Source organism: Eremomyces bilateralis, assembly GCF_010015585.1.
Source record: "Eremomyces bilateralis CBS 781.70 unplaced genomic scaffold P152scaffold_8, whole genome shotgun sequence".
NCBI classification, from domain to species: domain Eukaryota; kingdom Fungi; phylum Ascomycota; class Dothideomycetes; order Eremomycetales; family Eremomycetaceae; genus Eremomyces; species Eremomyces bilateralis.
Window position 1 is genome coordinate 14,719 of NW_022985074.1, and position 13,488 is coordinate 28,206.

The following is a 13,488-nucleotide window of genomic DNA, read 5'->3' on the forward strand; positions in this document are numbered from 1 at the left end:
TCAGCCCAGTTGCCCCGCAGTCATAAAATCTTAATCCATGGATTAGAGAACGAGAAGTTTCCACAAATTGAATCATTCTCTATCCATAGTCTCGTGGTCGACAGACGACAGCCCAATAGGAGCGATGCTAGATACACGACGCGGTTGAGATATATTGACCATCATGATTGGCTCTATTCCCGGCTTCAAGCAGTCCCTCCATCAAGTCCTGCTTTCATCCGATCAACTACAAAAATGACGGGCTGAAGCGTTGCATGACCAACCGCGAGAATTTTCCTCCTCGTCATGCATCGCCACTCCTGGAAGCTTCGCCATGTGCTTGATTACAAGCCCCCAGCACACATCCATGGCAGATGCCAGTCCATCGGATTGGTCGATCCCGCTCCCGTTCCGATCAATCCGCTCCAGTCCCAGGTTGGGACATCCGAAACCTCGAGATTGCTTCGTCTCGCCTTGACAAACCATGATTGGAATAGATGCATTGTACTTATACCGGGCAATCACAGTACATTAGTAGAGCACGTCATATCGTCTCCCAAGGTCGCTGCTACAAAAGCGAACCACGACATTCTATAGCGACGAAAGGGACAGCAGCTGTCTTTAGATGACATCGACAGTGTCACGGAGACAATAGCACAACACATTCTCTCGGCGTACGTTGTGGAGATGGTGATAAGGCTCTATCGGGTACTGGGTTCCTACGGGGGCCTTCAGGAAAATGGGGCCTCCGTCCATCTACTGGTAATATCCATACGATTTCCCACTGTCGATCGGCTTGTTGATATTCCTATTTGAACAATGCAGCTGTTCAGAAATGAGCGCGCCCTCCCCACATCCGCTCGGCACTTACATATATGCATGTATCCGCGGAGTATTTGACTCGGCAACAACCTGGAATTCTGGATACAATATATCCACCACAGCTAAACTTCGGGCTTGGGAGAGCAAACCGATTATGGGATATCCCCGTGACAGGAAGGCGAAGTCGATAGGTGTGCTCCGTTCAGCTGCTCCATTCGAATACCGCAGAAATATCATCATCAACATCGGGGTCTGCTCGCTGACAACTCAGCAAGAGGTAAAACCTGGCAAATCATCGGCCCCCGTTCTCTGATATATTGGAGTACTCCCTGGTCGAGAGGAGCACTTGTTCGTTATTCACACCATCCCGTTTCATGGCATGCGGTCATGATCATCGTACAGGAGCACCGCTTGACTGCGCTGATCTGATCGCGAACGTCGGGTTAGTTGCTCCTCAACAAGTCCGGCCGTGCATGCATCAACATGATATTCCCGTTCGGATCCAGTTTCGCGCGCATCACGGGCTAAAAGCCGTTCTAGGTTCATATTCCAATCAAGATGTCAGAAATTCCACGTCATGTTACCTTACCATATAATTGCTCCATTATCAGCAACTCTCATTTCATCGACATGCGCTCTCTGCCGGAGACACTCTGCTCTCCGCCCCGTATATTTCTCTGGTTTCAAATATGGGAAACCGCCGCTGATTTTCCCTCCAAGCGCCTCGGGGACGAAGCCCGTCGTTCCGTTTCTGTGCGACCCGATTTACACAGCCTCACTGCAAGCATAGGTTTTATCCGAACCTACGGGCGGACCAAGAGTTCTTGGTTTTGCCAAGTGCGTCGACAAGAGATGGATCCTTCGAGGCCCAGCATTGGCAAAGAATGCGTGGTTACGACCGCGGACAGTCGTTGGGAGAGGCGTCAGTAGCGAGAACGTGCTTGTGGCGCTTAAGGTCATTGTCGTTCGCAGATTTGAATACTTTGGTACGTGTAGTCCGTCTACTCTCGCATTCTTTAAGCTTGTCTGTTCAATACCAGTATAGTTGCGAGGAAGGCCTCCAGTCGTATATGATACCTTGATTCACCAGAAGAATGGGCGTTTTACCGTCCCATTTTTAACGACTGAAGTTGCTCTCAGTAACCATTCCCTTGGCAAATACGACTCAATCTAGTTGCGGATACATATAGTTTCTAAGGATCAGATATCTCAGAAAATATAATTAGTTCGAGTTTCAAAAAGAGAGGGACGACTGAGACTCCACTCTAGGCCCATAATTCCCCAATGGTCTCAATATCAGACCATTCTAGCAAGGCGACCAGTTGACTCACCTCACTGCCCCCTTTTATTGGTCACTTTCGTCCTATCTAACCCTTTCCTTGCCTTCTCTTTGCATAATTTTGCTCTGTTACAATGCCGCTGTCTCGAGCACATCCGTTTGGGAGTCCCTCTTTTACGGACCTTTCCTGCTCACGGGGAAATAAGAAAATAGATAGAGTTGCAACTGCTAATTCCAGCTAGAGGTCCGAGTCCGTCGACTGTAAACAACCCGATATATCGAAGCACGCATCCTAGACCCCCTTTTTCTTTCCCGGGAAGCAATAAACAGAACGGATGTCTACCGCTATGCATATTGCTGACTGAGTGAAGTCAGTTTAAGATAGGAGAGGCGCCGGTGCCATGAGCGGCGCCCTGAATTAACACTGCTGCTCCGAAAAGCCGAATTAAGTCCACTGAGAGGTAGAAAGTTGGAATAAGCACCAACGTGGGAGCATTGCAATTGCTGAGCGGTTATCAAGATAAGGGAATTAGGAAGCAGGAAGGAAAAGGTGGCAGGACTGAAGTCCTAGGCGAAGTAACCAGATAGGAGAAGTGAAAATATAGAACTGAGAAGATAATAGACAATAGTGAAGTGATCGCAGGGCTGGTTTCAATTTGTACTCATCTTTTCGATCTTTCTACTTCCTCATTCCCTCAGACCATTTCATTTCTCTTCCTTCTCTCTTACAAGAATCTCCGATTATCGCATTATACACAACACTCAACCATCACGAAAGTCTTCGCTTTCGCAAGTCGAACCAGGCAGAAGTCAGATTAGGGGTCTTCACATCTTCATAATCACATCATCAGTTTTTAGTCGCAATGACTTTCCTTGGGCCGTCCCTTGGTAGACTGGCTTTCATCTTGTCAGTGCCGTTTAGTCCAAAAGTCAGTCTTTTCGGTGGTACATAGAAAAATATAATTGGATACGCTCCCTTCTCTGCTGGTTCCCATACTACATAATAACTCGTCGTCAAGTCGGAGGAATACGAGCAGCGTAGCGGATCGGTTTGCTGACTAATGGCGTACCAGATCAACTCTTCATGGTATCTCAACTGACGCAACCTCTTCCATTTTATTTCAGGACAAATATCCAACCAGCTCTCAAAACCATGTCATCTCTTCCATATCATGAACCTGACATAATTACGCTCCTCACCCAATCGTCCTTTCTTCTGCTTCTGAATATCATTGATTATCTATTGAACCATGCGCTCTACTGCGGCCTCCTAGGACAAGTCCTACTCGGGATCGCCTTCGGAGCCCCAGGCGGAAATCTTCTCTCCTATCAAGCACAGGAGATAATCGTTCAACTTGGTTATATAGGCTTGATTCTACTAGTCTACGAAGGCGGTCTCTCCGTCCCATTGACGTCACTTAAAGCGAACATCGGCCTTTCCATCGGAGTTGCCGTGACAGGTATTGTCGTTCCCATTGGCTTATCATTCGTTCTCCAGCCGTTACTCGATGCGTCCCCCCTTCAAGCCTTCGCCGCGGGTGCAGCCCTGTGTTCGACAAGCCTGGGAACGACCTTCACCGTACTCAGCACCAGTGGACTGACCAACACGCGGCTCGGTTCGGTCCTCAGCACTGCGGCCATGATGGACGATGTTGTCGGGCTTGTAATGGTTCAGGTGATATCAAACTTCGGGTCGTCTTCCAACATGGTGGACCCCGTTACCGTTGTTCGTCCCATTGTTGTATCCCTCGGGTTCGCGATTGTGGTGCCGTTGCTCTGCCGGTATGTTGTGCGGCCTGTACGACGTGCTCTTCACGGTAAAACCTTTGCGTATAAAGTGCGAGCCATTTTCGCCTATCGGAGAGCGCGGTTTGTACTCCATTCCATTTTCCTATTCGGACTCGTTGCCGCGGCGAGTTACAGTGGAACCTCGGTTCTCTTCGCGGCCTATCTCTCAGGGGCTATAGTGAACTGGTGGGATAGCGAACCGGCTATGGCTCCGACAACTAGCGGAGCAGTTTCGGAGCCGGTAGTCGGTAATATAACGGGGGGTAATGCGGTTGGTGGACGGGCCGAAGGGATGGCAGGAAAAGATGTAGCTACGTCAGGGATTCCCGTCAGCAGTGCGGATGCGGGTATAGATCTGAATGGACTCTCCGGTATGAGTACCTATCAATCATACCTTTCCCAACCGGTAGCAAGGTTGCTGCGCCCGTTCTTCTTCGTAAGTGATTCCAGCCCGACCTTGCCGACCCAAGAACCTGACAAATGTCGTAGGCCAGCATTGGCTTCTCCATTCCCATATCCGATCTTTTCCAAGGCGCGGTACTTTGGCGTGGAGTTGTTTATACTCTTCTTATGATCGTCGGAAAGCTAGTGTGTGGCACCTGGCTTGTCCGATTGCTGCGTCTTTCCGGGACGAGTATCAGTGGCACTCCGCTATTTACTCGCTTTCGGAGACGTCTCGCGATGAAGTTGCTACGACGGAAGTCCCCTGAGGAAAAGGAAACCCCGAGGCCGCAGGAGAAGAGCGAGAGTGCGGCCCAGAGTAGGGGAAGTCCGACTCCGATTGAAGGGGTAGAGTCAGAATCAGAACCCAATCAGCCATCCACGCCGCATGAAGCCCCTGTATCCCTCTATCCTGGAGCCATTCTCGGATGTGCGATGGTTTCCCGCGGGGAAATCGGATTCCTGATCTCCTCGGTCGCGGAGAGTCAAGGCATCTGGCGAAAAAGGGGGACTGAAGCCAGTGGCCAAAGTACAGAATCCAGCAGTGATATATTTGTCATAGTGACGTGGGCCATATTGCTGTGTACATTTATCGGCCCCATCGCCGTTGGGCTCATTGTACGGCGTCTCAAACGACTGAAACGAGCCGCTGAGCCTGGGAGGAGGAATGTGTTAGGTTCGTGGGGAGTGGATTGAGATTCACAAGGGGATGAGTATTTACTTATAGGTTGAGGTTATTAAAACCAATTTCATTCTATAATGGTGACTGTGGTAGTAGGGCATCGTTTGCATGGGCCAAAAGCCAGTGGTGACTTAATGAGATACGCGCCCCACGGTGTCGGTGTCGCCTGAGTGTTAGGGGTTCGTCCCCCTCAGTTATCAATATTTTTTATCATTTTTTCTTTCCCCCCAACTGCCTTCCTTACTCAATCAAGGCATCATAATTATCTTTTCGTCTATCGCTCTTTTTTGCACACGTGGGAGGTGAGAACGCAGGAGAGAGCGCCTTGATGGCTTCCCCGAAACTCTGCGATGTTATGGCCAATTCGCCTCAACCTTCGGAAAAGCGAGTCACGTAACGGCTGAGCGGCTGGCAGTAATGCTAATACCGATGGAATACGGCTGCTATCCTGCGAAGTTCGGCGACAGTACCGCGACGGAGGCAACCAAGGAGAGGAAGTCCCGTCGGACGTCTAATTCATGAGGGACACTCGCCTGGATAGCTATTGGCACTCGTGATGTTAAACTGCTTGGTATTAGGATGCTCGAGGTGGAGGCTGGCTTTGGAAACAGAGTTTATACACTGATGCTATGCACAGACAGGCCTGATGTACAAGAGACAAACATGAATCACAATCCAAGGGCCCAAGTTTCGCGAGCCGTTTCAGGGCATTACATCGATTCATTCAATCGAACATCTATGCGTTAGTCCACTCCGGCTTCTTCTTCTCCGAAAACGCCGTCATTCCTGCAACAGTCAGTGCCTAATCTCACACAAATATCTGCGATCCAACATACCAATCTTCTGATCCTGGCTGCCAAACAACCCGTGGAACACTCTTCGCTCGAACTCCACGCCCTCCCGAATCCCCAAATCCTGACTCTTATTCACCACCTCCTTCCCCGCCTTCACCGCAATCTGACTATACCCCGCGATCTTCTCCGCCGCGCCCAACGCCCCCTCCACGCACTCCTCCGGGCCTTCAAACACCTTCGCCGCCAGCCCCCACCGCTCCGCCTCCACCCCGCTCCACGTGTCCCCCGTCAGCACGTAGTGCATGGCGCGCGCCTTGCCGATGGTCTTGGTCAGGCGCTGGGAGCCGCCGGCGCCGGGGATCACGCCGAGCTTGATCTCCGGCTGGCCGAAGGTGGCGGAGGCGCTACAGTAGAGGATGTCGGCCATCATGGCGAGCTCACAGCCGCCACCGAGGGCGTAGCCGTTGACGGCGGCGATGACGGGTTTCTTGATGGCGTGGGACATGGTGGACCAGAGTTCGATGAAGTCGGTGGCATAGGCGGTGGAGAAGGTGAGGTCTTTCATTTCTTTGATGTCGGCGCCGGCTGGGGGGTTGGTTAGTTAGAATGAGGGGGGATGGAGAGGGGTTGGGAGGCAGGAGGGGGATGGTACCTGCGAATGCTTTGTGGGAGCCGGTGAGGACGAGGGCGCCGATGGACTTGTCGGAGTCGAGGCGGCGGAGGGCATCGTTGAGCTCGAGGAAGAGGGGGGTGTTGAGGGCGTTAAGGGCTCTAGGGCGGTTGAGGGTAACTAGAAGAGGGCCATATTAGACATATATTCGAATGGATGTGCAAGACTATATCATACTTAGACCAACACCCTTCTTCGGCGTCGATACCTGTACGAATTGATAGCTTGGAAGCTCTGTAGAGTACATTCGGACCAGACGTGGTAATGCGGGAGCCACGAATTTTGAGGCCATTGGCCTTGCTACTTGTAAGACTCGGAATGAATTCATTTTGATCAGCGGATTCTGATGGGAATATTTTAGTCAATTAAGCCGTATATGATCGTGACGAATAAATGTTTGCCAATATCTGAAGCTACAGGACCAACTCCCACTATGGCCCTGATATGCCGTCAGGTTGGAACCTGTTACCCGGTTGTAAGCCGAAGCTACCATGTATGCACGTGATATCCCGCATTTGTTTCTTGGCAATAATATCTCTGCACATTCCGCTCCGTTCCGCCGGGAGCAAATCTCCGCCATGTCCGAATTATGGGAAGCGGAGCCTTACAGCGGACCACTGCGCCTCGATTCCCATTCCACAACTTTTGTTTGATGATCTGTCGACAAAGTTGCCTTCGTCACCACCGAATCGTTAATACACGCCACGCGACATATTAAACTTCCCCATACCACCGACCCTATATTCTCCCCTCGCGAAACCGATTCCCCAGTCCCCACCCGAATCGCGGACGCGGAACTCTTGGGCGTTCTCAGACGTTGGGAGTGGCGCACGATGGACTCTCCAGAGCCGGATACCCCTATGGCGGCCGTGTCGGCGCAAACGACGAAATACGGAAAAGTACGTGGCGATGCGTCCGAGGGATAGGTGTTGCATGTGAAGGATAACCGCTAACATCTTTCCAATTAGCTATTCCAATCGTACCTTGACCGAGCGACCCCTTTTATCTCATATCGATGGATTGGCACGGGAGCCTTGTTCTTCTTCTTCGCACTGCGGATATTCCTGGCCCAAGGATGGTATATCGGTATGCTGCGATCACGAATGTCATATGGAATCCTCGGGACAGGAGCTAACGGGAGCAGTGGCGTATTCATTGGGCATCTACCTTCTCAACCTATTCCTCGCCTTCCTATCCCCTAAATTCGACCCGTCACTAGAGCAGGATGAGGATATGGAGGACGGCTCCGCGGGCGCATTGCCGACCAAGGAGACGCAGGAATTCAAGCCGTTCGTGCGGCGGTTGCCGGAGTTCAAGTTCTGGTACTCCGCGACGCGGGCCATCGCGATTGGATTCATCTGCAGCTGGTTCGAGATGTTTGACCTACCGGTGTTCTGGCCCGTCTTGGTGATGTACTGGTTTATTCTCTTCATATTGACGAGTAGGTTCTCCCGACCCTCTGCTTCCGCAATCGCGATACTGACATGCCCACAGTGCGGAAGCAAATCCAACATATGATCAAGTACCGATACGTCCCGTTCACCGTGGGCAAGACACGATATGCGGGTAGCTCGAGATGAACGGATGCGGTCGATCATTGACGACGGCCTTTACATTCAGCGGAGCTTTTGAACTTGGGTAATATAACGAGCATTCGAAACGCAAAGGGATCATGGCGAGTCGTCCTGGCCGACATGTGTCGATCAGCAATGGCGTACGGGCTTGGATTCCAATATCAAAAGGTAATGAGTATCGGGGGTCATCGATTTCCGTAGCGGCTGCTGCGGGTGGGGGGACATGTACCATAAGGATCCAGTCGAATATAATACATGTGATCAGGTTATTCCAGGATAGATCCGATACCGGGATGGGTGTGTGTCTACCGATTTCCTCGTTCTAGCAGTTGGCAGTGTGGCGATGGACAACTTAGTAACGGCGTGGGAATGTGGGGTTGACGAAGTAGGAGTTTGGACTGCTGCATGCAAGAGGTCGTTGATTTTGCCGTTCAGTGATGCACCATCCATCGATCAGCAGCCCTCAAAGCCGATAAACCACAAAATCCAATCACATATGAAACACGCATTGAGATGTTAGACGAAGATCAATTGAACATTTAGACCCCTCCACCGATTCTCAACGACCACAATTCCCTCCCGTCAAGGCGTGTTGATTCTCGCCCTTCGATTGGTCCGTTTCGTGGACCCTGCCCCTGAGCTTAACTGCGGGATTTCGTGAAAAGAGTTGATTTGGGTTATCGTCAACCGTTCCGTTCGTTCCACATCCCTTGAGAAAACCGCATATCAGCCAACACCCGATCGGCATGCTGTCATAGCCTGTTGCGATAGGCTTAACATCACTGACCTCACTGTTGACGCGGGGCAGCCTTGACCCCCTCCATTCACTTCCTACATTGCCCATGTTCACACCCATATTCAATGGCTGGATTTTATCGTCCTCGATTCCAAGTCCGCTTTAATATAATACCGCTGTGTGACCGGATCTGTCTCAATGATTGGTCACTCCCCCTCAGCTACCTGTCTACCATTCCCATCATTACTAGCATCTCTCCATAGTAATGATGATTGCAATGGAGAAGATGCCAGGGGATGCGGCAAACGATGCTCATCCCGCGTGTTCTCCCACCGCCCTGGGTGATTGTGGATGCAGATTGCATTAACACGGTCGATAAGTGTAGGGTCTGGGATGATCGTGAATATATCAGAAGGTAGCTGCCCTCCGCTGTCGGTGGCACTTGCGACTCCCCGCCTGGCAAAGATGCCTATTTCTATCCAGTCGCCCTTTATCACCGCTATCCCTCCGGCCCTTCACCTCCTCCCCTCCTATCCACCTTGGTGTATGCGTGTAGTCGTTCTCTGAACGACCCCCAAAACCCCACCATGTTCGACGCACTGCTTAGCCCGCTCACACGGGACCCCATGCTCCAAGTCCTCATTGTCCTCGCCTCCCTCACCGTCTTCCTCTCCGGCATCTTAGTCGCTGCCTTCTCCTCCCATTTTAAGTACGCGGACCTCAAAGAGTCCGCGTACGCCTACGGCAAGTTCGCGTACGGCTGCTTCCTCAAACCGCATAGCGGAGACACGGGAAACCAGCAGGATGCCCTCGAGAGCTTCTACCGTGCCCAGGCGTCCGCGTATGATGCGACGCGGGAGAAGCTGCTGCGGGGTCGGGAAGATATGTTGGGGCTCGTCGCGGCGCAGATGGCGCATAGGAAAGAATCAGGAGCGCTGTTGAATAAGATCATCTGGGTGGATGTGAGTTTCCCCACGCTTTCAATCCACCGCATATGCATGATGTTAAACGAATTATGTTTGCTTCCCCCCCCAGCTCGTTATTCCCATGCAGCTTGACTAAGACAACCCCGCGCGCTATGCAAGGCCGTCCCAATTGACCAATAATGACCGTCGTTGCAGATCGGAGGCGGCACGGGCTGGAACATCGAGGAGATGGGTCGCTTTCTTGACGTTCAGACATTCTTCCACGCCGTCTACCTCGTCGATTTCTCCCCGTCGCTGTGCGAAGTCGCCCGCGCCCGTTTCGAGCGGCTGGGCTGGGCGAATGTCAAGGTCATCTGCCAGGATGCGCGGAAATTCCGACTCCAGGACCACGAGACACCCGACGTCGAGAAAGCGGCGTCGGAGATATCAGGAGCGCCGTATGAGCCCGATCAGCCCCCTGCTCTGGTCGGCGCAGATCTGGTGACGATGAGCTATGCGTTGTCGATGATTCCAGAGTACTATTCGGTGATCGATAGCCTCGCAAACCTCCTGTCACCTACAGGGATCTTTGGCGTCTGCGATTTCTATGTCCAAAGCCGACACGACTATCAGAATCGGAACTACACCGGCGGCTTTGTCGATCGACATTGTACTTGGATATCCCGTACCTTTTGGCGCACGTGGTTTGAGATCGACCGGGTGAACCTCGAGCCTGCGAGGCGGGACTATCTCGAGTATAAGTTTGGGACAGTGCTGAGTACCAATGGCCGAAACCACTTCTTTGGCGTGCGGATCCCGTACTACGTCTGGATCGGCTGTGCGAAGGAGAGTGCCCTGACTGAAAACCGAATCGCTGAACTAGATGCCGCCGCAACGGAGTCACCGTTCCTCTCAGCACTAGACTTACAAGTGAAAACGCAGTACCAAAGAACCAACTACTTCGATAACCGATCGAAGGCGTTCATGTCTGCAGTCGTCAATCTTGCGGCGAGTCTGCCGCTCCCTTCAAGCTGGTATCAGAACCATCACTGGAGGATATACTACGATGACCGGCTTCCGAAGCACACGCAATTCAACAATGACTACATCTATGCATTTACGTGGGAAGACAGCCGCGTGGATGCTCGACTCCTGAAAATCCAACCAGACGACGTCATTTTGGCCCTCAGCAGTGCTGGCGACAATATTCTCTCATACCTTTTGCAAGGCTCAAAACGCGTGCATGCTGTGGATCTCAAGTAAGTTCGAGGCGTTCCATCTCAACCCCCCCCTCTAACGATATCTAGCCCCTCACAAAACCATCTCTTGGAACTGAAAGCAGCCGCATTCCAGGCGCTTGGGTATGCTGACTTCTGGAAAGTCTTCGGTGAAGGCCGCCACGAGAACTTCCAGCAGCTCCTCATCGAAAAGCTCTCCCCTCACATGAGCAGCGCAGCCTTCCAATTCTGGCTCCATCGCGGCCCCGATACCTTCGGCAAGACCGGCCTCTACAGTACCGGCGGTTCCCGCCACGCCATCGTCCTACTCCGTCACCTCTTCAAAGTCCTCGGCATGCGCACGGAAGTCGACCGCCTCTGCACCGCCGGCACGCTGAACGAGCAGAAGGAGGTCTGGCACCGCAGCATCCGCCGCGTGTTGCTCAGCCGCCTCCTCTGCTGGGCGATCGTCAGCAACGAGAAATGGCTCTGGAAAGCCCTCGGCGTTCCCCCCAACCAGCGCGCCCTCATCGAGCACGACTACATCCGCCAAGGCGACGCGCAGGACGCCTCGCGCGATATCCCCACCGCGCGCGCGAACAACACCGGCCGCGCCATCTGGGCGTACGTCGAGAACACCCTGGATCCGGTCGTCGAGAACACGCTGCTGAGCGACGACAACCACTACTACTTGATGTGTCTTCAGGGACGATATTCCCGGCGCTCGCATCCCGAGTATCTCAGTCCGTCAGCGCACGTGCAGCTCTCCCGGCCCGGTGCGTTCGACGGGCTGCGCATCCATACGGACGAGATCAACGAGGTGATCTCGCGCATGACGCCGGGGACGCTGTCGATTGCGGTGGTGATGGATAGTATGGATTGGTTCGATACGGATGGGCGGGAAGCCACGACGCAGATCGAGCGGCTGAATCGCGCGTTGAAGATGGGCGGGCGGGTATTTTTAAGGAGCGCGGGGTGTAATCCGTGGTATATTCAGCGGTTTGAGGAGAATGGGTTTGCACCGAAGCGGGTGGCGGTGCGGGTGCCGGGATCGTGTATGGATCGGTGAGTTTTTGTTAGAGGATTTCGGTGGATGGGTTGGTACTGACTACATCTAGGGTGAATATGTATGCGTCGACGTGGATCTGCACAAAGGTCGGCGAGATAGAGGGCCACCGCCTACGAAAGACCTCCAGCCCTGTGACGCCGCTTGAACTCTAAGTTGGCATATTGAGGGGGTACCGGCGTTTGGAATCGGGGTGCATCCAACGCGACGATATAATTGAAAAGGTTCCCATTGAACAGTTTTAGCTACAGTGGTTCGCGGCGTTGTATACCAGTTGATCTATCTCTTTCGTCGTCCGTCAAATACCCCACAAATCAATAGACCAGGTTTCCGCGTCGTTGGACTTTGATAGCAAAGAATGACGGCACCTTCTGCGCCAGACAGCTGCTTTTACTCCGAGATAGCTTCATGCACTTGATCTATTCGAACAAGCTCGTCTCACATCGAGACTCTGATCCGCCCAACATTGCTCTACTCGTGGATCTAGCTCCCCGCCGCCTTCTTCCCCTCCGCCTCCAACTCCCGTTCCGCGTTCCGGTAGTACTTCGCCGTGTCCACACCATGCTAATAAATGCAAGTCAGCTGATCTACCCTTAATGAAAGCATACCACCCCATGCCGGACTAAACAGAAGGCTTACCATGTTGTGATTGACGATGTTGAACATAGGAAGGACGTGCAGCAGCACTTGCGAGTTCCGTGAGTTCCTCGCCGCCACGCCCTGCATGTACTCCGAGAGCCGAGACTCGCCGTACAGCGGCAGACCCTTCTTGACGCGATCGGTCATCTCCCGCATGTCCATTTCCGTCTCGCGGGCGTTCTCACGGAAGCCCATAAATCGGTCTGGTTGGCAACAATCATTAGCATCCATCTTCCTATCCCGTACATTCGAATTTGAGGAATCCATGGGAGGATGGGCGGACTCACAGGATGAGCGGACGTAGAGCACGCAAAATGCGGTCATCAACCCGACCGAGAAGTTAACCCGTTGGCACGCTTTATATGCCATCTTGGTGTCGCTGCCATAGCGGCCGTGCCACCAGTGGAAGAATCCGACACCGGTCCAGGGGAGGATGGCGAATTCGGCCCAGTCGGATGGGCGAGCGTACTTGACGACTCGGGTGAAGTGGCTGAGGGAGCGTTAGTACCAGGGAGGCGTCCGTAGCATGTTGTCGGTTGAAGGGGGATTTGTCAATGGGATAAGGACATCAGACGTACGGATCGAGGTCAATGGGCTGTAGAAGATCGGTTAGCAATCATCTCCGTGCCGTAATAGAAGCGGAAGCATCACTTACTGGATAGGCCGTCACGGATCGCTGAGGTGGGATGACCTTGCCGGTCTGCATGGGAGCCACATTGGAGGGCTCATATTCGTCGTCCGCCATGATTACCGCTTCCCCCAAGGCCAATTGAGATGGAGTGGAAAGGAATCGTCCGGAGTGAATGGAAGATATCAAGGTTCAAGAACGGGTTGCAGCTTGAGCCTTGAATTGCTCCTCCTCAAGTCCTCATTCAGCTGCGCTCTCATTGGTCGAT

General features: G+C 52.7%; 5 protein-coding genes across 5 annotated transcripts; 3 read left to right on the plus strand and 2 right to left on the minus strand.

Annotated features, from left to right (window-relative positions):
* Positions 1 to 3,200: 3,200 nt before the first annotated feature.
* Positions 3,201 to 5,043, plus strand: P152DRAFT_513788 (Sodium/hydrogen exchanger). Its single transcript, XM_033682822.1, has 2 exons — positions 3,201 to 4,304; positions 4,358 to 5,043. Exons 1-2 carry the CDS (start codon positions 3,234 to 3,236, stop codon positions 5,003 to 5,005), a joined length of 1,719 nt encoding a protein of 572 aa, XP_033534367.1. The 5' UTR covers positions 3,201 to 3,233; the 3' UTR covers positions 5,006 to 5,043.
* A 196-nt stretch (positions 5,044 to 5,239) lies between these two features.
* P152DRAFT_457932 (ClpP/crotonase) lies at positions 5,240 to 6,899 on the minus strand. Its single transcript, XM_033679337.1, has 4 exons — positions 6,633 to 6,899; positions 6,438 to 6,575; positions 5,828 to 6,370; positions 5,240 to 5,777 (listed from the first exon to the last, which is right to left on the minus strand). The coding sequence occupies exons 1-4, from the start codon at positions 6,781 to 6,783 to the stop codon at positions 5,728 to 5,730; spliced, it is 882 nt and encodes a 293-aa protein (XP_033534368.1). The 5' UTR covers positions 6,784 to 6,899; the 3' UTR covers positions 5,240 to 5,727.
* Positions 6,900 to 7,288: 389 nt separating this feature from the next.
* Positions 7,289 to 8,472, plus strand: P152DRAFT_503237 (golgi membrane protein; the record flags this gene model as incomplete). Its single annotated transcript, XM_033682345.1, has 4 exons — positions 7,289 to 7,354; positions 7,424 to 7,541; positions 7,597 to 7,896; positions 7,950 to 8,472. The coding sequence occupies 4 exons, from the start codon at positions 7,289 to 7,291 to the stop codon at positions 8,033 to 8,035; spliced, it is 570 nt and encodes a 189-aa protein (XP_033534369.1). The 3' UTR covers positions 8,036 to 8,472.
* Positions 8,473 to 9,119: 647 nt separating this feature from the next.
* Positions 9,120 to 12,313, plus strand: P152DRAFT_324651 (uncharacterized protein). Its single transcript, XM_033675232.1, has 4 exons — positions 9,120 to 9,727; positions 9,887 to 10,929; positions 10,978 to 11,952; positions 12,006 to 12,313. The coding sequence occupies exons 1-4, from the start codon at positions 9,353 to 9,355 to the stop codon at positions 12,106 to 12,108; spliced, it is 2,496 nt and encodes an 831-aa protein (XP_033534370.1). The 5' UTR covers positions 9,120 to 9,352; the 3' UTR covers positions 12,109 to 12,313.
* Positions 12,006 to 13,392, minus strand: P152DRAFT_457934 (uncharacterized protein). Its single transcript, XM_033679338.1, has 5 exons — positions 13,248 to 13,392; positions 13,171 to 13,187; positions 12,880 to 13,082; positions 12,593 to 12,795; positions 12,006 to 12,517 (listed from the first exon to the last, which is right to left on the minus strand). The coding sequence occupies exons 1-5, from the start codon at positions 13,335 to 13,337 to the stop codon at positions 12,437 to 12,439; spliced, it is 594 nt and encodes a 197-aa protein (XP_033534371.1). The 5' UTR covers positions 13,338 to 13,392; the 3' UTR covers positions 12,006 to 12,436.
* Between the last annotated feature and the right edge of the window lie 96 nt (positions 13,393 to 13,488).

What these genes read in the sequence shown, in the direction of transcription:
- P152DRAFT_513788 (XM_033682822.1), top strand. Translation starts at nt 3,234, where the DNA reads ATGTCATCTCTTCCATATCATGAACCTGACATAATTACGCTCCTCACC. An exon ending in TGCTGCGCCCGTTCTTCTTC is followed by an intron (nt 4,305 to 4,357) that starts GTAAGTGATTCC and finishes CAAATGTCGTAG; the next exon opens with GCCAGCATTGGCTTCTCCAT.
- P152DRAFT_457932 (XM_033679337.1), bottom strand. Translation starts at nt 6,783, where the DNA reads ATGAATTCATTCCGAGTCTTACAAGTAGCAAGGCCAATGGCCTCAAAA. An exon ending in CTCCCACAAAGCATTCGCAG is followed by an intron (nt 6,371 to 6,437) that starts GTACCATCCCCC and finishes CCAACCCCCCAG; the next exon opens with CCGGCGCCGACATCAAAGAA. An exon ending in CAGCCAGGATCAGAAGATTG is followed by an intron (nt 5,778 to 5,827) that starts GTATGTTGGATC and finishes TGACTGTTGCAG; the next exon opens with GAATGACGGCGTTTTCGGAG.
- P152DRAFT_324651 (XM_033675232.1), top strand. Translation starts at nt 9,353, where the DNA reads ATGTTCGACGCACTGCTTAGCCCGCTCACACGGGACCCCATGCTCCAA. An exon ending in ATAAGATCATCTGGGTGGAT is followed by an intron (nt 9,728 to 9,886) that starts GTGAGTTTCCCC and finishes CCGTCGTTGCAG; the next exon opens with ATCGGAGGCGGCACGGGCTG. An exon ending in GTGCATGCTGTGGATCTCAA is followed by an intron (nt 10,930 to 10,977) that starts GTAAGTTCGAGG and finishes AACGATATCTAG; the next exon opens with CCCCTCACAAAACCATCTCT.
- P152DRAFT_457934 (XM_033679338.1), bottom strand. Translation starts at nt 13,337, where the DNA reads ATGGCGGACGACGAATATGAGCCCTCCAATGTGGCTCCCATGCAGACC. An exon ending in GCTCTACGTCCGCTCATCCT is followed by an intron (nt 12,796 to 12,879) that starts GTGAGTCCGCCC and finishes GTTGCCAACCAG; the next exon opens with ACCGATTTATGGGCTTCCGT. An exon ending in ACATCGTCAATCACAACATG is followed by an intron (nt 12,518 to 12,592) that starts GTAAGCCTTCTG and finishes TGCATTTATTAG; the next exon opens with CATGGTGTGGACACGGCGAA.